Raw genomic sequence first — 23,151 nt, forward strand, 5'->3', positions numbered from 1 at the left:
CTCGGTGAACAACAAAATGATACAAGATCCCATGCTGAGCCGCTATAGGGTAACTACAAGGTAGAGCAACCAGCCAGAACAAAATCAGTCTCTCTTTTGAGGGGTGCCACGTTGAGACCTTTTCCAGGGTGTTTAAGGCCTCCAGGTGCTGGGCTGGTGGTCTCCTGGTGCCGGCTAGCTTCGGGAGGAGAGGAGTACCTCGCTGGTATGGAGCCCAGCTACTAGGCCTCAGTAGATTCTAGGCCCTGCAAGTGATGAGAAGAGGCCTGCCTGGCTGGGAGCTGATCCAGATCTCTAAAATATTCCTGTGGAGAAAAGCCTGAGGCAGTCTGCTGGCTTTTGGAGAGTCTGGAGGAGGTCCCGATCTCGAGTAGGCCAGTGACCCAGGAATGAGACTTCTGGCGACCCAGTCCGGCTTCCTTGTGTAGGCTTCAGCAGGCTGGAGCCTGGTAGGTGTCCAAAAAACCCAGATGGGGGGCCCCGCAGGGTGGTTCAAGGAGGTTTGCAGTGCAGTCTTAGTGGCTTATTAGGTGATTGTCTGTGGATGGAGCTGGATTGGAGTCGCACAGCAGGAGCTCCTTTACAGTGCATCCTGTCAGCTCCACGCCTCTATTTTACATTTTTTTTTTTTTTTTTTAGTGAGGACCTAATTGGTATGATAGTATTCCAGACCAATCTGCATGCTGCACTTCATATTGCTCAAAACCCCACTTCTTTTATGCATAACTCCACAGGTGGACCCCTGTCTTTGCAGCAGAGATGGAGAAATATTGGGGCATATTACTGCTAATGGTACTACTAAAAAAGCCCAAAATCGGGGACTATTGGAGCACAAGCATATTGTACCACACCCCGATGTTCCACATGGCGATGGGCAGGATGCGCTTTGAAGCCATCCATAACTTTTGCATTATGTCGACAATACTTAGTGCCCACCCAGAAAAGACCCCAGATATTGTCTATATAAGTTCAGACCCATCAGAGACCATTTGAGTGACAATATGGAAGCATATACCCCCAAGTCTCCTCTTTTTATTTGCTTTGGCCATTGAATTACTAGCGGTAGCTATTTGGAAGTCAACTCTGATCAAAGGCATTGAAAAAGTGTCCCTGTACGCTGACGACACCCTAGTGCAGTGATTTTCAAACTTTTTTGAGCCGCGGCACACTTTTTATACTTAGAAAATCCTGGGGCACACCACCAACCAAAATAGCACAAAATGACACTAAAACAGTCATATTATACATATTGTGGGGTATTGCTCAGGTATAAGCTAGGTAGCGGTCGCAGACAGAGGGAAAGAGACAGTTCTCAGTTCAGTTCAGTGTTTATTCACACCACAAAACAAATGGAACAAAAATCCAGCATTGTCTTCATGCTTGTTTAAAACATAAACATACAGACCAGGCTTGGCCTTCTCACCCAGTAGCAGGGTCTTCACAAATAGTCCAAATTGTTGGTGTATGTTCACACCTTGCAGAAGCTGCTGCATAGCACTTAGTCCATTTAAAGTCCAAAACAGCCAACCTGTCCTCCATAGACAGGACACGTGTTTGCTCTTGGAACAAGCTTCTCCCTCTGAGACTAGAGCTCACTCCACTCTCTTGTGCACACTTCCAGCTCAGCTTTGTTAGCTGGAACACCCTGAAAACCCGGTTTGGACCGGTGCTTGAAGTTTGGTCCGGTGCTTGATTTCAGCTTGCTGCATTACTCTGAGCAACACAAGCTGAGAGGATAATACCTCCCATCCAGCAACAAACCCCTGACTGTGTCACATACCCCCTCCCTTTGTTCAACCTTGAGGGGATGAACACTCGCCAGACAGTGCACCCGGGACAGGGCATCTGCATTCCCCTGTAGCCGGCCTGCTCTGTGTTCCACTGTGAATTTGAAGTTCTGTAGAGACAAGAACCATCTGGTGACCCGAGCATTCCTCTCCTTGGCCTGGCTCATCCACTTGAGAGGTGAATGGTCAGTCACCAGTCGGAACTTCCTCCCCAACAGATAATAGCGGAGAGACTCGAGTGCCCACTTGATGGCTAGGCACTCCCTCTCCACTATACTGTACCTGGTTTCGGCTGGGGTGAGCTTGCGACTCAGGAACCCAACAGGATGCTCTTCCCCATTAATTTCCTGAGATAGTACAGCACCGAGGCCCACTTCAGAGGCATCGGTCTGTACTACAAACTCCCTCTTGAAGTCGGGTGTCACCAGGACTGGTGACCCGCACAAGGCCGACTTCAAAGCGGAAAAAGCCTTCTCCGCTTGGTCATTCCAGCGAACCATCACTGTCTTACGTCCCTTCAGGAGCCCTGTCAATGGAGCCGCTACAGTAGCAAAATGGGGAATAAATCTCATATAATACCCCACCATCCCCAGGAATGACTTTATTTGCCTGGTGGTGACAGGCCGTGGCCAACTCCGTATTGCCTCTACCTTATTCATCTGGGGTTTGATGACTCCACGCCCAATGATATAGCCTAAGTACCGTGCCTCCTCTAGCCCTATGGCACATTTCTTTGGGTTAGCAGTTAGCCCGGCCCTACGGAGGGAGTCTACTACAGCCTGCACTTTTGCCAGATGACTCTCCCAGTCAGCACTGAAAATGACAATATCATCGAGGTACGCTGACGCGTAACGCCGATGTGGACGAAGCACAATGTCCATTAAACGCTGGAACGTGGCCGGGGCGCCATGCAGGCCAAAGGGTAACACTTTATACTGAAATAGTCCCTCAGGTGTGATAAAGGCAGTTTTCTCCTTGGCAGCCTCCGTCAAGGGCACTTGCCAGTACCCTTTAGTGAGGTCCAAGGTAGAAAAATACCTGGCCTGTCCTAAGCGCTCAATTAGCTCGTCCACCCGGGGCATGGGATAAGCATCAAATTTGGACACTTCGTTCAGTTTACGAAAATCGTTACAGAAACGTAGCGTCCCATCTGGTTTGGGTATCAAAACTATTGGGCTTGCCCACTCACTTCTTGACTCTTCAATTACGTCCAGCCGCAGCATCAACTGTACTTCCTCCGTGATGGCTTGTCGCCGAGCTTCGGGCACCCGGTACGGCTTTAGCCGGACTTTTGCCTGGGGCTCCGTGACAATGTCATGTTGGATTACGGAAGTACGTCCAGGGAGGTCAGAGAACACGTCCGTGTTCCGACTAATGAACTCCTTGGCCTCTTGAGCCTGTTTAGGGGAAAGGCTGTCAGCAATGCGCACTGTGGCAGCCGCTTCCCCGGGAACAGTTGGAGGTACTGGTTTCCCTTCCCCTAAACATACCGGCTGCGGGGTGCTCCCAACGCAGGTCTCCCTATCTCTCCAAGGCTTTAGCAAATTGACATGGTAGACCTGCTCTGGCTTCCGCCGCCCTGGCTGATGTACCTTGTAATTTACATTGCTTACTTTTTCCAGAATTTCGTAAGGGCCTTGCCACCTTGCGAGGAACTTACTGTCTACCGTTGGTACTAAAACCAAGACTCTGTCTCCTGGGTTAAAGCTCCGTACCTTAGCTACTCTATTGTAGACCTGACTCTGGGCTCGCTGAGCCGCCTCCATATGTTCCCTGACAAGGGGCAACACTGTCTCCATCCGCTCCTGCATCTTAGTGACATATTCCATGACACTCTTATGCGGAGTGGGCTGTTGCTCCCATGCCTCTTTGGCCACGTCCAGCAAACCTCGGGGATGTCTGCCATATAGTAATTCAAAGGGCGAGAACCCAGTAGAGGCCTGGGGCACCTCTCGCACTGCGAACATAAGATAGGGCAGAAGCAGATCCCAGTCCCTTCCATCCTTGGACACTGCTCTTTTCAGCATATTTTTCAAAGTTTGATTAAATCTCTCCACCAGGCCGTCTGTTTGGGGGTGGTAAACTGAAGTCCTTAACTGTTTAATCCCCAGCAACTTGCAGAGTTCCTTCATGACCTTCGACATGAAGGGAGTCCCCTGGTCTGTCAGAATCTCCTTAGGTATCCCAACCCTTGAAAACATCTCCATTAACTCCTTAGCTATAAGTTTGGCAGAGGTATGACGCAGTGGCACTGCTTCTGGATACCGGGTTGCGTAGTCAAGGACAACTAAAATATGTTGGTGACCCCTAGCAGATTTAGGTACTGGACCCACAAGGTCCATGGCAATTCTCTCAAAAGGTACCTCGATAATTGGGAGGGGTACTAGGGGACTGCGGAAGTGCTGCTGGGGGCTAGTTATTTGACAGGTCGGACAGGACTTACAAAACTCTTCCACCTCTTTGAACACACTGGGCCAGTAAAATCGCTGCAGTATACGGTCCTGGGTTTTCTGCGGCCCAAGGTGTCCACCTAAAACATGTTGGTGAGCAAGATCCAGTACCATCCTACGATATGCCTGAGGCACTATTAATTGTTCAACATTCTCACCCCGTAGTTGGGTGACCCGATACAGTAAATTATGGTGAACCACAAAACGAGGAAAAACTGCCTCAGCTCCTGGTTGTTGTGGCTCACCTTCAACCATTAACACATTCCCCCAGGCTCGGGACAGAGTCTGGTCCCGGAGTTGCGCCGTACCAAAATTGTCACCAGAGACGTTTAAGTCTGACAATTCAGGGCCTGGCGGCAAGTCCTCTACTTCCCCAACCATTACATTCATTGGTAGTGTCTCCCCATCATCCACCGAAGTGGCGGTCACCCCTACCGCTGGCCCTTCCGCCTCAGGTTCCCAAGGTTCTGGTTCTAGGTCTGGAACATGACCTTCAGCTATTGCTCTCCCTGACCCCTGGGGACTGACATGCAGTAACGATGGCCATAGTGCAGAGAATAATGGAAAGTCTCTTCCTATAATTAGGTCATAGGGCAGATTTGATGCTACTGCCACCTCGTGGACTTTCCTCCCAGCAGGTGTTTTTATGACCACCAGTGCGGTTGGATAATCTTTTAAGTCTCCATGAATACACAATACTCGAACCTTGCGACTAGTGAACTGAGAGGGTAGCGCCAGGGTATCCCGTACTATGGTCACTAGGCTCCCTGAGTCAAGTAGTGCATTAGCCCTGCACCCATCAACGGACACTGGGCACATGGGAGGTGCCCTATCTGCATCCAGGACGTCAGCGGTACATACAGGCCGTGCATAGAAGGAAGTACGGCGAGCGTACCCACAGTCCATAGGTTCGGAGGTCAAGGGGCAATTTGCAGCCACATGTCCCAGGACATGACAGCGCCAACAGCGGAGTGTGGGGACCTCACGAATCTTTGTGGAACGTTGTTTGGACATCGTTGGGGAGCTACTCCCAGCAGAAGGTCGGGGCTTTTCCTCAGTCACTGCAAGTGGGGGTGAGGGACGGGGTGGCTTACGTGTAGGGGTACAGTCCCGCACAAAGTCCTGGGTGGCTATGTAACGTTCCACCAGACCAACCAGCTGGTCTAAATTACCTGGGTCACCTTGACCTACCCAGCGCTGAATGGCAACCGGCAGAGTGCGCACAAAACGGTCTAGCACCACCCTCTCCACTATTTGGGCTGGGGTTAAAGTCTCAGGCTGAAGCCACCTTTTTACCAGGTGCAGTAGGTCATAAGCTTGAGACCTGGCAGCTCGGGATTCCACAAACCCCCACTGATATACACGTTGGGCCCGCACATAAACATTGACCCCCATGCGTGCCAGGATCTCACCTTTCAACTTCTTGTAGTCCAGGGCATCCTCCTGAGTGAGGTCAAAATATGCCTTTAACGCATCGCCAGTCAGGAACGGGGCCACCACTTCAGCCCACTGGTCAGGCTGCAGCCCCTCACGCTCTGCCGTTCTCTCGAACACCGCCAGGAAGGCCTCTACGTCATCCTCCGCTGTCAGCTTTCTCAGCGCAGTTCGGACTCTCTCTCTGGCCGCAGGCTGTAGCTGGGTCACCACTGTTGGAGTCTCACGCAGCGCCTTTATTTGTTGTAGCAGTAAGTCGTTAGTCTGTTGCTGGGCCTGCATAGCCTCAGAGTGTGCCATCTGCTGTTGAACATTAGCTTGCACAAGTTGTTTAATCAGCTCCTCCATCTTGTCCGGTGATGCTAGCTGAAACTTTGCAGGTTTAATCCACGACATGCAGTGGTGCCCAGGAAAAAAAAGAACTCCGGTTTTGCACCACCCTCACTGCGTTTTGCCCGCTCCAAGCCACCAATTGTGGGGTATTGCTCAGGTATAAGCTAGGTAGCGGTCGCAGACAGAGGGAAAGAGACAGTTCTCAGTTCAGTTCAGTGTTTATTCACACCACAAAACAAATGGAACAAAAATCCAGCATTGTCTTCATGCTTGTTTAAAACATAAACATACAGACCAGGCTTGGCCTTCTCACCCAGTAGCAGGGTCTTCACAAATAGTCCAAATTGTTGGTGTATGTTCACACCTTGCAGAAGCTGCTGCATAGCACTTAGTCCATTTAACCCCTTCCCGACATTTGACGTAATAGTACTGCATCGCGGGAGGTGCGTTCCCGCAAAATGCAGTACTATTACGTCAAGCTTCTGGCGCCGGCTCCTGAACGGAGCCGGCGCCAGAAGCTGCGGGTGTCGGCTATATATTATGGCTGACACCCGCCTCTACCGGGGGGGTCCGCTGCTCCGATCGCAGCCCCAGGACTGCCGGTGCCCGGGGCTGCGAGATCTTCCTCCGGAAGCCGGGTCCCTGCCTCCTGGCAGGACCCGGCTGTAAGACACTGGGCATGCGCAGCATGCTCAGTGTCTTATATTACACAGTGCAATACATCTGTATTGCACTGTGTAACCTGTAAAACAGCTTGAACAAGTGATCAGAAGATCACTTGTTCAAGCTTAGATGTCATGAACTGTAAAAAAAAGTAAAAATTAATAAATAAACGTTTTTTACAATAAAAATAAATAATAAAAGAAAGTGAAAGTCCCCCCAAACACCACATTTCCCTTTACACAAATAATAAAGTATAAAAAACACTAAATCACGAAAAAACCCCACTTATTTGGTATCGCTGCGTCCGTAACAATCTGTACAATAAATCCTAATCATAATTGGACCCGCTCGGTGAACGTGGTAAAATAAAAACCCCAAAAACTTGCCAAAAATTAAAACTTTTTATCAAATTGTTTTACAAAAAATGTTCTAAAAAGTGATCCGAAAAAGTTACAAGCACCAAAATGATACCAATAAAAAGAGCAACTTGTCACGCAAAAAATAAGCTTACAACCAGCTCCGTCAACTAAAAAATACTATAATTATGCCGCTATAAAAATGGCAACACTAAAACAAATGCAATTTTTTCTATTCTAGTTTTCCTTCAATAAAATTGGACAAATAAAAATAAAACTATATAAATGAGGTATCACCGTAATCGTAGTGATCCGTAGAATAAAGATAATATATTATTGTTATGCTACAGTGAACACCCCCCCAAAAAATGCTAAAAATCCAAAACAAGAATTGATGATTTTATTTTCCTCCACACGTAAAAAGTTAATAAAATTGCTTCAATAAGCTAAAAACCCACTAAAATTAAGTTTTTTTTTACAGTGCATCTCGTCTCGCAAAAAATAAGCCCTTATTTGTCTAAATTGCTTAAAAAATAAATAATGATTGTATAGCCTATTCCCAACGAGCGTTGTTATAGAACGGTGCAGCGGGTAGTGACTTTCCAGCACCGGTCAGGGTAAGACGGCGGCTGTTCACTGATCGGGGTAAGACGGCGGCTGTTCCTCACAGCCATCCATCCTGCCCCATGGACCAGAAGAGTTACGTCCCCCCCACACACCCCCAGTTTATTATCGCTGCTATTGGCTCATCAATTCAGACGAGCCAATAGCAGCGAATTTACTTATGACGTCAGTAATACCGGTCACCATGTCTGTAGACACGGTGATCGGGGCAGGGTGGCGGCTGTTCCTGACAGCCACCAATTTTGCCTTGCGGTCCAGAGGGGTTTTGTTGCCCCCCTCTGTCCATGTTTGTCGCTATTGGCTGGTCGATTTGGTCCAGCCAAAAGCAGCAATATTCGTCACAATGGGCATCGCTAAGGTGAATAAGAGCAACACTTGGCTATAATTTCCCTACGAAAAACGAAGATATGGTACAAAAGCGCTGGCCGTGCACATTGTACAGATTATGGTATACAACTCTTACGAGCTGTTCCAATGTGCATGTCCTGCCGTATCATTTCTCCGTTTTCAAGAGGAAGATATTAGGAAACTAATATTGGGACAAGAAGGACGGGGCCCCAGTATCTCTGGTTTAGATGTTCCTGTATTTTGTCAGGGCAGCATTTTCCCGGTGAATTCTGCTGCTTCTAATGGTAGGACTCAATAAAGAGTCTTTTCCAAAAGAGAAGTTAGGATGGACACTACATACTACTAAGAGACCTGCGACACCTCCAGAGTGACAAAAGTTTAGTTGGTCCCCTGGTATATTCTACCTCCTTATACGCAACACATTCACAATTCATGCCCAAGCTGTTGTGAATTAATTTCGGTAAAATGAATAATTGTAACAACTGTTAGGTCCCTTTGCTCCCTATACCCCTCCATTATTTCATAAGGGGCGCCACATAACGGGCACTGAACTTTCCAGAAATAATTGCAATTTCCATCTTGGACTCCATTGCACATCGTATTTGGAAACCACCTATATGTTCAAAATGCTCATTTCACCACGTGTATTACACTACACCACATATTACACCTTGCTATATTCCCCAAGGGGTGTACATTCAACAATTAGGGTCACTTTTCGTGTTTTCCTCTGTTTTGGTACCACTACGGCTCTCCAAATGTATCCTGACACATGTGAAGGATTTCTTGCAAATTTGGCCTCTAAAAGACAAACATCCCTCTTTTACTCTACTGTGCGCCCATAAAGCATTTTATATGCACATGTGGGGTACTTCTACACTTGGGAGAAATAGTTTTACACCTTTTTTGGGGTTATTTAATATATTATCCCTTGTGGCTTACAAAAATTAGCGGTAAAGTGACATTTATAGGAAAATTTTCACCTTTTTAATGTTTAGGGCCTAATTGGATCATTCACCTGTAGGGGCAAATACATATATAACACATTGAAAAATTCTCTAAGGGGTGTGCATTCAAAGATTAGGGTCACTTTTCGGATTCTTATCTGTTTTATACCACTAGGGTTCTCCAAATGCATGTCAAACATTTCTGTCAAATTTGGCTTCTAAAAGGCAAACATTCCCCTTTCCTTTTACTGTGCGCCCATACAACATTTTATATACACACGTGGGGTACTTCTACACTTGAGAGAAATAGGTTTACACATTTTGGGGGGTTATTACATTTTTTTTATCCCTTGTGGCTATAAAAAATTAGGGGTAAAATGGCCTTTATAAGAAAAAGTTCACCTTTTATCTATTTAAGTCCTTATTAAATCAAACACCTTTATGGACAAATGCACATATTACACCTTGCTAAATTCTCTAAGGGGTGTGCTTTCCAAAATGGTGACACTTGTTGGGGTTCCCCTCTGTTTTGGTACCACTACGGCTCTCTAAATGCATCCTGACACATGTAAAGCCAAATTTGGCTTCTAAAAGGCCAACGCCCCTCTTTCCCTTCTGAGCTTCACTGCGTACCCATACAACATTTTATTTGCATGTGTGGGGCAATTTTATACTTGGAAGAAATTCTAGTACACATTTTTTGGGGTTGTTTCATCTTTAATGCCTTATGGGATACAAAAAATAGCCGTAAAAGTGACTTTTTTGGGAAAATGTTCACCTTTTTCCTTTTAGGGACCTAATTGAAGCAAACACCTGTAGGGGAAAATACACATATTACACCTTGCTGAATTCTCCAAAGGGTGCACTTTCCAAAATGGTGACACTTGTTGGGGTTCCCCTCTGTTTTGGTACCACTAGGGCTCTCCAAATGCATCCTGACACATGTAAAGGATGATTGTCAAATCTGGCTTCTAAAAGGCCAAAGCCCCTCTTTCCCTTCTGAGCCCTACTGTGCACCCATACAACATTTTATATGCAAAAGTGGTGCAGTTCTGTGCTTAGGAGAAATAGTTTTACACATTTATGGGGTTGTTTCATCTTTTATCTCTTGTGTCTTACAAAAATTTGGGGTAGAAGTGACTTTTTTGAGAAAATTTTCACCTTTTTTCCCTTTTGGGCCCTAATTGAATCAAACACCTGTTGGGGAAAATACACAAATTACACGTTGCTAAACTCTCCAAGGGGTGTACTTTCCAAAATGGTGTCTCATGTTGGGGCTTTCCTTTGTTTTGGTACCATTATGGCTTTCCAAATGCATCCTGACACATGAAAACTTTTTCAGCCATATCTGCCCTGCAAAAACGAAACAACGCTCTTTCCATTCCAAGTGCCCCCCTGTGCCCGTACAGCAGGGTACAGTGACAAAATGGGTAATGGCATGCTCAGGAGGAATTGCCCTAAACATTGTAAAATGCATTTTCCTTTTTAACCCATTGTGAAGGTGCAAATTTTAGTGTTCAATGAATCTATAGTAAGATAAAATTACATTTCTCTAATTTCACTTTCATTTATCTTTCACCCTCATGAAACACTAATAGGGTTAAAAAAATTCCCAAAGGTTGTTTTGAATATTTTGAGGGGTGTAGTTTCTAAAATGGTGTCATTTGTGGGTGTTTCCTGTCATGTGGGCCTTATAAAATCACTTCTAACTAAATTGACCCTCCAAAAGTAGGTTTTGATGATTTTCGTGAAAATCTGAAAAATTGCACCTAAAGTTATAAGCCTCCTAACATCCTAAAGAAAGGAAAAGATGTTTGAAAAATGATGCCAAGTTAAAGCAGACATATGGAAAATGTTAGTTATCAAGTTATTTTAGTGATATGACCAACTTTCCAAAAAGTAGAAAATTTTGAATTTGGAAAACATTGTTTTTTTCAAAATTTTTGCCAAATTTCCATTTATTTCATAAATAAATACTAAATATATTGATTACATTTCTCAACCAGCATGAAGTACAATGTGTCACGAAAAAACAATCTCAAAATCAACTGGATATGTTAAAGCGTTCCAAAGTTATAACCACTTAAATAGACACATGTCAGATTTTAAAAAATAGGCTGTGTCAGGAAGGTGAAAAGTGGCTTCAGCGTTAAGGGGTTAAAGTCCAAAACAGCCAACCTGTCCTCCATAGACAGGACACGTGTTTGCTCTTGGAACAAGCTTCTCCCTCTGAGACTAGAGCTCACTCCACTCTCTTGTGCACACTTCCAGCTCAGCTTTGTTAGCTGGAACACCCTGAAAACCCGGTTTGGACCGGTGCTTGAAGTTTGGTCCGGTGCTTGATTTCAGCTTGCTGCATTACTCTGAGCAACACAAGCTGAGAGGATAATACCTCCCATCCAGCAACAAACCCCTGACTGTGTCACAATATAGTTAATAATATAGATTCTAAATTTATTTTACTCACTCAGTGTGAAACGTGGGCCTGTTTTTGATAAACACAAAAGGGATATCCTGGCAGGAATGGTGGAAAGACACACACAAAGCTCTTCCTCAACAGTTCTCAGTTTCTTCCTGTTTTTAGTATATGGTGCTGATTATTATGTGGCTCATATACTGCAAAATAAAGGGGTACAATGAGAAGTACTATGGCCATGAGGCCAGAGTACAAGTGCCAGCTTATATACTCAGCATATGAGCTGGTACTTGTAGTACTCCAGCCTCATGACTATAGTATTTCTCATTTTACATTTCTCATTGTTATATGCAGTATACTGCTGGAGTACTAAAAGTACCAGCTCATGTGCTGAGTATTCTGCCAACAGTTCATATACTCAGGCAAAAGCTCATATAGTCAGCATTATTGGTGGGCATTACCTAATCTATACTTCTACTTCTTAGCCTCTCAGCTACTGTACACTCACTGGTGGCTGGACCTTGATTTAACTAATGCAGCCACAGCACCGGCAGGTGCTCTCATGGGTTACTATGAAAGTCTTAGGAGTATTCTTACGAGCTTTCAGCCCTCCTGTGATGCCCCTGTTTTCTATTTGTACAGTGGCCAAGGTTTGGAAGCTTGCACATGTGATTCTGGCTCAGGGACAGGTTCCTGCATACTCTCCTCAAACTCCTCTTTGGGCTAATCCCTGTCTTCCTTGCACTAGTATGTGGACAAGAGCTGGTGTTAAAGGGGTATTCCAATCTGGGCATTTAAATTTATTTTAATTCATTTGCCATATCTTGTATTGGATGTTCCTTTGTGAAGATAATTTCTCTAAATGTAGTCATGTTGTCCCTTAGAAACGAGATGGCTTCCTCGGATACGACCACCTCACATTTTGGCAGCAGTGGCTGTTCGACATGCAGTAACTTTTTGTTTCTTCGTGCAATCCCTCCAGCAGAGGTGGCCGTATCCAGGGAAACAGCCTGGTTTCTAAGGGACCATATGACTACATTTATGAGAAATTATCTTCGCACAGGTACATTTTTTTTTAATGACATTTAATTGAAGAAATGTTTATGTATGGCAAATTAATGAATCTGGATGTGAATGCCCGGACGACAATACCCCTTTAAGCTCTTGGGTGACTTATGCGTAGCAGACTCTGGTATGTTGTTCCTGTCTTATCTTGGTGAGCGGTTTGGGGTCCCGGGGAGTGTGCAGTTTTCCTATCTACAATTGCAGCATGCTGTACATGCACAATTTAACTCCCTGTGTCCTACATTAGAATTCTCCAAGCTGGAGGTGCTCCTTGGGGCTCCTGACCTTCTCAAGCCCCTTACACAGGCCTTATCTCTATCAGATATGTTTCCATTGTGGTCTGCAGTGGGAACATTGTGTGTGGGATTGTCCAAGGGTATCTGGATTTTGGTCTGAGGTTCTCTTATTTCTTCATTCTCACTTTGGGTTTCCTGAACTTCTCACCCCTCAGGTATGTTTGTTGGGTGTCATTGGGGAGGTGCTTCAAAGCCACTATGACAGAATATTTTTTAGATTTTTTTTTTTTTTTTTAGATGTTAAAGGGAGAATTCATTTCCACCAGTACCAGCCAAATAAGAGGACAAGTTATTGCGTGAAGATGTATACACTGTGTGTACATCAGGGTAACACATACAATTTCAGTGTGTATGAAAGCAAGGACTCCAGCATAATGCCCCCAGAATCCCCCTCCCCCTTCCTGGGAATTTCTGGAAAAGTAGTGTGTAGTTTGGTGCACCCACTACTGGTCCAGCGCTACCACCTCTACATATAAAATTTCTACACCAGCGCCACCAGTTCTTTATACTTGAAGAGACACTGGTTAGATTTAACCTCTTCCTGTCAAAGCCCTTTTTCGTTTCTGCATTTTCATTTTTGACTCCCCACATTCAAAAATCCGTAACTTTTTTTTTATTTTGTAAAGAGCTCTGTGACGGCTTGTTTTCTGCTTAACAAATTGCACTTCATAGTGATGGGAATTTAATATTCCATGCCGGGAAGTGGGAAAATCAATTCCAAATGCAGTGTAAAAATGCATTTGTGCCGTTTTCTTGTGGGCTTGGATTTTACGGCTTTCACTGTATGCCCCAAGTGACATGTCTATTTCATTCTTTGGGTTGGTGCAATCACAGGGATACCAAATTTGTATAGGTTTTATGTTTTCATACATTTACAAAAATTAACCCCTTTGCGCAGCAGGACATACTACAAAATTCTGGTTCTGCGGGAGGTATATGGAGAGAGCTCACGGGCTGAGCACACTCTATACACAGCGGGTGTCTGCTGTATAACACAATCGATATCTGCCTGTTACTGCCGTGGTCAGTGCTGGCACCAATCGCAGCAATTTACCTGTTAAGTGCCAAGGTCGAACCTGACCGTGGCACCTAACTTACCATTCCATTAGCGCTCTGTTGCCATGGCAGCCTACAGTATCGTTTAGACTTGTAGGCTTGCCATGTGTAATGATATCTAATAGCCAGCAGATGGCAGGATCTATTTGAGATCAGCAGTAAGATTGCTATATACTGCAATACTGTAGTATTGCAGTATACAGTATTAGCAATCAGGCACTCCAGGGTTAAAGTACACACGAGGGTCTGAAATAATGGTAAAAAAAAATGTAAGTAAGTAAAAGTTTAAATTCCCCCCCCCCCCTTTTCCCTAGATCACATATAAAAATAAACAGTAAAAAATTATAAACATGATGGGTATCATCGCATCCTAAAATGCCTGTGCTATCAAAATTATTAAAAAGATTATTCCTGGTCGTGAACACCGTAACAGAAAATAGCACCCAAATGTCCGAATAGCCACATTTTACATAGGTCCGTACAAGTGTGAAAAACTTATTGGCCTCAGAATTTGGCAAAATGGAAAACATTTTTTATTATTATTATCTCCATTCCCCCTGCAGTCGGCATGTGACATAATAGTTAATCGCATGACGGTAAGGGTTTAAGAAAAAGGGGTTGATCCTTAACGTACAAACTGTCTGCGCCCTAAACGTGTCAATAATTTATGATTAACCATAACATTCTTTTTTTTTTTTTGCAGATATGATCTATGTCTCTGGTGGATTTGATGGAAGTCGGCGGCACACAAGTATGGAACGCTATGATCCTAACATTGATCAGTGGAGCATGCTAGGTGATATGCAAACAGCACGTGAGGGAGCAGGACTTGTTGTCGCCAATGGGGTTATTTATTGTCTAGGTGAGAGTGGGAAGGGGAACCATAGCATCATTAAATACTAGCTATAGATTGCTTATGCATGACCTAACATTAAATGTGAGTTTCAGGTGGTTATGATGGTTTAAACATTCTGAGTTCTGTTGAAAGATATGATCCTCATACTGGGCATTGGAGCCACGTGACGCCAATGGCAACTAAACGTTCAGGTAATTGAAGCTTTTTCTCTTTTTTTTTTTTGTAATGTAGATCCTTAGACATGTGTGACATTGTTGTTATGTAACTATAGGCGCTGGTGTAGCACTCCTGAATGATCACATTTACGTGGTGGGGGGCTTTGATGGCACGGCTCATCTATCATCTGTGGAAGCCTACAATATTCGTACTGATTCCTGGACAACAATGACTAGCATGACTACACCACGCTGCTATGTTGGAGCCACAGTGTTGCGTGGTAGACTTTATGCCATAGCTGGGTATGTACTTGAATTAATATGTATATGTATGTGTGTGTTTGTTATCTTTTATCTCGAAGGGGCTTCCGTGGTTATATTATTATCAGTAAGTAGATCAGTAAGAGTCTGACTCGGGGCATATTCATTAAACAGCTGACTGAAAGGCTGCATCACCCAAGTGATAACCTTGTCCACCTTTATTCTTTTTACAAAGTAGAGCACAAACTTATTTTATCACACCAGTTCAAAAGGGCTGTACACAAAAACTCAAGCTGATCTCTAGCGGTCCAAGAGGTATTGAAGCTTAAAGGGGTATTCCGGGAATATGAACATCTGATACAAAAATCCATTGTGCTATAAATAAATGAATGTAACAAAACTCAATGTCATTAGTCACAAAATGGAGCTTTCTTTGTTTTGATTTTATGATTCACAAAATTTTGTGGCCTCTCTAAAGTTTGAAGAGTTATCACCAAGATGGTGCCACTGGAAACTACAAGTCCCAAGATCCTTTAGTTCTCACTAACTACACCTACCTCTTATGATCTGCTCCCAGTGATGATCTAACAGGTTGTTTTTTTCTTTTTGCTATGTTACCATAGTAATTATGTGTAATTTACATCACCAATACACTGGCCATACTGGAGGCACTGAAACCAACCAACTACAACCAAACATAGTGGTGATCACATGACCTGTCCAGGTAGCTGGAGGACGTTCTGTGGACATGTGACCAGCAGCCATCTTCTGTCCTGAGTCTTGAAGGAAATCAACGGACTGATTAAAGGGCCAGTAGCATTTTAATTCTTCATTACAGTCATCATGCTGTCATCAGCATTTTTCTGCTAAGGGAAGCAACATTTTAAATAACAACTAATTACATATAAGTTTATATTTTAAGGACCCATTTGTATATGCATTATGCTGATTCCTGGAATACTCCTTTAAGTGATTGGCTCTTAGGACAGTAGCAGTGCACATGAAAAAGGAGCCTCAATATATAAATGGCATACACTCTCTCTTATTTTTATACTGTGTTTATTATATATTATCTATACAGGAGGTCCCCTATTTAAGGACACTCAACTTACAGATGACCCCTAGATACAAACGGACCTTTGGTAATTTACTGTACATTGGCCCTAGGCTATAATAAACAGCTATAACAGTTATTAACCCCTTCACGTTCTGCGGTGGATATATCCGCCACAGAGCTATGAACGGTGTATGAAGAGTGCTCACGGTCTGAGCCCTCTTCATACAGAGATGGGCTTTGCTGCATATTGCAGCAAAGACCCAATGCTAATACCCGCAGTCGGTGCTTGCACCAGTCGTTGGTGTTGACCTCTTGTATGCCGCCGGCGGCACTTAAAACAAATGGCGGTGCATGGGCGCCGCCATCTTAAGATCGTCACTCCCCTGAACCTTATTCGGGGGGCGGGGGGTTGGATGGTGGTCGGTGGCCATGACAGCCTTGGATCTTCATCTTTACCAAGACAGCCTTGGTTTCTACAGATTTGTTACAATGAGCCACTGGCTCATTGTAATGAATCATATGCAAAACTGCCATGTACTGCAATACAGTAGTACTGCAGTATATGGTAGGAACAATCAGACCATCTAGGGTTAATGTACCCTAGATTTTCTAAGAAATAGTGAAAAAAAAAAAGCTTAAAAAATAAAATAAAATATTGAAAATTAAAATCACCCCCCTTTCCCTAGAACTGATATAAAACATAATAAACAGTAAAAATCACGAACTCATTAGGTATTGCTGCGCTCCATAATGGGAAATGGCGGCCAAATGTCCAAAACGCGTCTTTTACATCACTTGACATAAAAAAATGTAATAAAAAGTGATCCAAATGTCACACAGTCATATATTTGGTATCAGCGTGATGGTACTGAACCAAAGAATAGAGCAGACGTGTTATTCGGAGCGCACAGTGAAAGGTGTAAAAACTGAGCCCACAAGAACGTGACACACATGCATTTTTTTTTCTTCAATCCTTCCACATTTGGAATTTTTTTCCTGCTTCCCAGTACATGGCATGGAATAATAAATAAAATCGCGAAAAGTAACATTTGTTAGGCACAAAATAAGCCCTCACACAGCTCTGTACACGGAAAAATGAAAAAGTTGTGGATTTTTGAAGGTGGAGAGCGAGAAATGAGCGAAAAAACCCTACGTACTTAAGGGGTTAAAGATGTCTACAATTAATGTTTATTGTTAATACTGGTTCTTATGAGAATCCAACATTTTTTAAAATCCAGTTGTTACAGAGACAAAACTAATTCTGACTGGGGTTACAATGATAAAGTATACAGTTCCGACTTGCATACAAATTCAACGTAAGAACAAACCTACAGAATCCTATCATGTACGTAACCCCTGTGTATCAGAAGCCTCTCTGTTTGTGCTGTCCATTTTCTGAATGGAGAGAAAATAAAAGTTGGTTTAAAAAGAAAGGCATGTGCTTGGATTTCTCTTAGGTTAACCACAGAACCAGACAGGATGCTCAATTTCCCTTGAAAACATAGGTAATAAACAGTGTCCATTTGAATATATGCATTTTTCCTAAAATCTAGTTAAAGGACACCTGTCATCAGGTCTGTGTCACTTGACCTGTCACCTCTACCTGTTGGAGCAGCTCACAAGGATCCATCCCAGCCTTTATCTAGTTATTTCATACATTATTCATTGTAAAATCATCTATTCTTTATTATGTAAATGAGGCTGATCACATGGTCAGAGGCAGTGATGTCACCCCTGTTACCCCTCCCCTCTCCTCCCCCTGCTCATGTCTGTGTGTAATGTATAGTAAAGCATGGCTAGTGTGTTTGCTGCATCTGCTGACATGCTGCATCTTCCTAATATACAGGTGAGAGACACAGACATCAGCTACACATGAATCTGACATGTTCTGCTGTAACATGGCTGCCTGGAGCTGCTGTATCTCTCCTAAACACACAGACATATGCACACACAGGCTGCAGGGGGCGTGGCCACCAGCACCAGGAAGCACATCATTATACAGCCTCACATCATTATACAGGCTGTCCGTCATGCACTGGGGGTGTGGCTGTGCCTCCCACTCATGAATAGAGTGGACAGCTTGAATATGCTAATGCTTCATTGGACATTTCACAGGTCATTTGCATACAGCTTTAGGACCTCATTGCTTAGGTTTACAGGCATGTAGAGGGACAATGAAGGGATAGAGGCAATGCTCTCTAATGGCAGTTTATGAAAATATATTTAGTTTAGGGGGGTTATTTTGCATGACGGGTTCTCTTTAAATATGTTGTGATATATGCATATTTTTTTAGAAGGTACAGGCGGTCCCCTACTTAAGAACACCTGAATTACAGACGACCCCTAGTTACAAACGGACCTCTGGATTTTTGTAATTTACTGTACTTTAGTCCTAGGCTAAAATAAACAGCTTTAACAGTTATCATTGGTGCCTGTAATTAAGATTTATTGTTAATCCTGGTTCTTATGACAATCCAACATTTTTAAAATACAATTGTCACAGAGACCAAAAAAATTTTGACTGGGGTTACAATAATAAAGTATATGGTTCCGACTTGCATACAAACTCAACTTAAGAACAAACCTACAGAACCTATCTTGTATGTAACCCGGGGACTGCCTGTATTATCTGTGAAATTCAACGTTGGGACAAGTTCACATCTGCGTTATCTTATGAATAAGATATCCTTTTTTTTTAATGAATCCGTTGAAGGTATCTGTTAGAAAAAGCATTCACTATTAATATAGCTTTCCATTTTTAAAAGCAAACTTCAGAATGGAAGCTAAAACGCGGATAGGAACTGGCCCTGAGTGACAAGTAGCTAACTAGAACCACTTCTGGGTTATGCCATCTGGTGCTTCTGAGTTTGTTGTCTAAAATGACCTGCTGTCAGGAACTTAAAATCAGATCAGGTGGCATACTTCAAATTCTGCACCCACCATCTTTGTTTTATAGGCCCAAAATGGGAGAATATCCCTATGGCAGATTCTTTTTGGCAGGGCTCCAGTATATATGAAAAGTAACACTTTTTTTTTTTTTTTCTTTTTAGGTATGATGGCAATTCACTACTGAACAGTGTTGAATGTTACGATCCTGTTATTGATAGTTGGGATGTAGTTACTTCTATGGCAACACAGCGCTGTGATGCAGGAGTTTGTGTCCTTCGGGAAAAATGAGAGCAAAGGCCAATACTGGTCCTTCTAGTCTTGACTTTATATGAAAATGTGAATATTGACCTTCAGTTAAATACACATGCCTTGCCAATCACTGGAGCTCATTGAAACTGGCAAAGACAAAGGTCATTCCAAACTGTGAAACTAAAGGTGCCTCATCATTGTGCCACTGACAGCCATGTGGTTGTAAAACTTGATGATAAACTAATTTTCATAGCAAAAAGGACAACTGTTTTTAGTGCAACACCTTCCGTGGAGTGTGTATTGCAGAAGACAAGTATGGTTTTGTTGAAAGTTATGACTATTATGTGCCATAAGGGAATGCCATTTGACGCATGCACGAAAATGCACTTAAATTAATCGTATAGTGTACATATAAGTAGAAGACTTCTTTAAGACCACAGTATTTTGGTCAGTATTTTACATTAATATTTAGAACATAAGTTCTACTTCTGGTTTGGGCTTACAAATATTGACCAAAATATCAGTGTATGAATAAGGATTTGTGCAGTAATAATAATGTAAAAGCACTCCAGCCTCACTTATAATTCTGTAAGGCAGCTGCAACATGTTTTATATACTGCCCATATTCTTATTTATAGTGAAAGCCACCTGATTGCGGTAATTTTCATGCTGATTCAAGGAAAGTAATGGCACATTTTTGGAGATTTAGAATTGTTTTGTTGAAATGAAGCGAATTGCTGAAATGTTTGTCATTAAACAGTTTACAAAACTTGTTGAGTCGTGTCGTACTTTTGAAACAATATTTACTTAAAGCGCAACTGTAAAATTATAGTGATTTTACCAAATTATTATATGTGATTCCCCCTTTGGAAACCGAACAATGCCTACTTTGTGCTGCTCCCCCTTTTCTTTTCCAAGTTATGGCGTTTTCTGTTCTGAAAGTGACAAAAATCTTTCTCACCAGAGGTGAAGTGGGCGGAGACCAATATCTGTCAGTCTATGCCAGTGATGCTGAACCTTTTAGAGACCGAGTGCCCAAACTACAACCAAGACCCACTTATTTATCGCAAAGTGTTAACACAGAAATTTAATTTGTGATTTATACTCTGTCAGCTTTCATTCATATCAGTACCCTGAGCAGGGCCGGCGCTATGGGTAGGCAAAGGTGGCAATTGCCCAGGGCCCCCAGGGAGAAAGGGGAGAATCTCTTCTTTCAAATGAATTTTGAATTTTGTTTCTAGGTGCTATGGATCCAGAGATATTCAGGTTTAAAGTGAGAATATCAGGTGCCATTTTTATATATAAATATCACTTCTGACGGCAGTTTAACAGTTAATATCTCCGTTTTTCTACATTTTAGAAACACAAATTTAGATTCATATAAAAGAGGAGACTCTCTTCTTTCATAGGAAAAAAGAAGTGAGGTTCTATGTGTCACAGAGACAGAGATACAGCCCCCTGAAGTGTCTCCCCCTCTTCAGATTCTTAGCCATCAGGCTGCAGGGAGCATTTGCTGCACACAGGAGCTGCTGCACCTCACAGATAATGGAAATATTCACTTTATATGTTACTAGTACTACATTTTGAGAAGGGATAATATCAACTAATATTCATGTTTTTAACCCTTCTCTATGCAAATCTAAGAACACACTTTGGGCCACATGTATCAATCGTTTTTTTCTGTTGTTTTTGCGCCTTTTCATTCAGGCGCACCGTTTTTGTGCCATTTTTGTGACTAAATGCGGCTAAATGCTAGCTGCGCAGCAAAAAGTAACCAGCTTTCCCTCATTTATCCTAGCAATCCAGATGTTTTGATGCAGCTAATGATATTCATCACTTGCAACTTTTCATTTAGGCGCAAAAACGGGCGCAAAAACACTACAGCCCGGAGCTGGCGTTATCTGAGAAGAAAGCACTGAGCCCCTTGGCAGAACAGCTCATTTCTAGCAGAAAAGCTCATCCAGACACTGCAGACACTAGAACAGATCATACAGACATGAGATACTCTGCAGACACTAGTACAGATAATACAGTCATTAGATACTCTGCAGACAGGAGCTGCAGACTCTATTTACAGTTCATCACCTTCTATTTACAAAACATTCTGCAAAACGCTGAGCTCACAGCAAGAGAGAAGAGAAGTTTGCACAAGTTTGCAGAATGTTGCAGATACGACAGACAAGTGTCCCCCATGTAATTCTGCACAGTATCACCAGTGTATCTGAGGGGGATACTGTGCAGAATTACAGGGGTGCAGCAGGAGACCAGCACTGGGGGATCCCCTCCAGGAGAAGCAGCTGCTGAGGTGGTCACTGGGTGCAGGGTGTCACACACCTGGGTGCTGCTGTGAGTGTTGTCTTTCTGGGAGAAGCAGAGAGGAGCTTGTAGCAGGATCACATGTAAGTGCCTGAATCTAACATTGCGCCTTAACTGCGCCAAAATTGTGCCTAAACTGTGTTAAAGTAAAGTGATTAATAAGAGGCAGGAAATTACCTTATCACAGATGGTTGTAGCTTGTGATAATTCTGGAAAACAGTGCACCAGAATTTAGGCGCAACTACTACACTTAGGCGCACAAAAGTGATAAATGTGGCCCCTTCTCTCTTATTCCCTTTTATTTTGTGATAGTTATTTTTTGTTGGGAAAATTGACTGTTACGATGAACATTCAATCCTCTTCGCCTAATGTGACTACACCGCGACCAGAACATGTCCATAAAGTTATATGTAACACCAAAAACACACACATGTCCTGGAATAAAGTTTTTATTTCACATCATCCTCCATTACTTACACCCATGTTATGACGTTCTCACTCTCATTCTTATGAAGCGCGGAGGGATCTGTTATTGTGCGGATAATACATTGGCACATCTACAAGTGACTTTTATTATCTCATTAGAGGGGTTTATGGATATATAGTTATTTGTTTGGGTTACCATTGTGTAAGGAACAGACAATGATACATCTGCGTGAATTTTCTGCAGTTCCCTTTGCTGCATATTTTGGTGACTATACACATGTGGGGTCTGTATCATCTCCTCACATCTTACTGTTTTAGGAAAGTATATTTTCTTTATATAAGTATTCTGGATTTGTACATATTTTAGAGGAAATTTTGAATGTTAATTGCCAAATGCATCGCCTGGTTTTCTGCTTTCAAAATTCTATAGGTTTTTATTCTGTTTTATTGATATATTTTGCAGGTTGTGACTGTCTAAAAATGTCTAGCTGAAAAGCAGATATCTAGTTATTACAGTTTTAGTGATATTATGTGGATTTATTCATGTGAACTTATCAATAGGGCACATTTGTGAACTCTACAAATGTCCATATATTACATTTAGGAGATGTGAAGGTAAACATTTTCTGTTTGGATCAAATTTTTTGCCATCAAAGTCAAATTTTAAGTATTTTTAATAAAATGTTTCAATTTGAACCAAAATTCCATGAAGGCGCCTATGTCTATAAAATCTTTGATGCAATTTTGAAAATCGGGCAAGTGTCTGCTTTCAGAAAATATCGGTCCCCCTCCCCAATGGGCCTCACAGTCTAATCAACCTACCAGTAATTTTTTGGAGTGTGGGAGGAAACCGGAGGACCCGGAGGAAACCCACGCAGACACAGAGAGAACATACAAAATCTTTGCAGATGTTGACCAGCGCTGCAAGGCTGTACTGCTAATCACGGAGCCACCATGCTGCCCATAAATCTCCCTATCATCTATCTATCTCCCATAAAATTCTCCCATATTACAGTTTGTTTTACCATACTAAAGGAGCCTCTTGCTGACTGTGACTGGTCATAAAATAGTTTTATTTTGGGGCCCCACTTTTAGTTTTGCCCAGGGCCCCACTTTGTCTAGAACCGGCCCTGACCCTGAGGGCACCAATAAAGCAGAAAATAGAAG

The 23,151-nt window shown here is 42.9% G+C and overlaps 1 protein-coding gene across 7 annotated transcripts in view; it reads left to right on the top strand.

Moving 5' to 3' along the window:
* The window catches only part of KLHL12 (kelch like family member 12), a 35,733-nt gene extending 15,722 nt beyond the window's left edge, over window positions 1–20,011 (top strand). For all 7 annotated transcript variants that reach the window (XM_072137140.1, XM_072137139.1, XM_072137138.1 and 4 more), the window contains exons 10-13: window positions 14,479–14,637; window positions 14,724–14,822; window positions 14,903–15,089; window positions 19,155–20,011. In XM_072137140.1, coding sequence (XP_071993241.1) covers window positions 14,479–14,637; window positions 14,724–14,822; window positions 14,903–15,089; window positions 19,155–19,281 — 572 coding nt within the window. In that variant the 3' untranslated portion in view covers window positions 19,282–20,011. The remainder of the gene's footprint in view (window positions 1–14,478; window positions 14,638–14,723; window positions 14,823–14,902; window positions 15,090–19,154) is intronic.
* Window positions 20,012–23,151: the final 3,140 nt, after the last annotated feature.

Source organism: Engystomops pustulosus, chromosome 2 (genome assembly GCF_040894005.1).
Source record: "Engystomops pustulosus chromosome 2, aEngPut4.maternal, whole genome shotgun sequence".
Classification (NCBI taxonomy): Eukaryota; Metazoa; Chordata; class Amphibia; order Anura; family Leptodactylidae; genus Engystomops; species Engystomops pustulosus.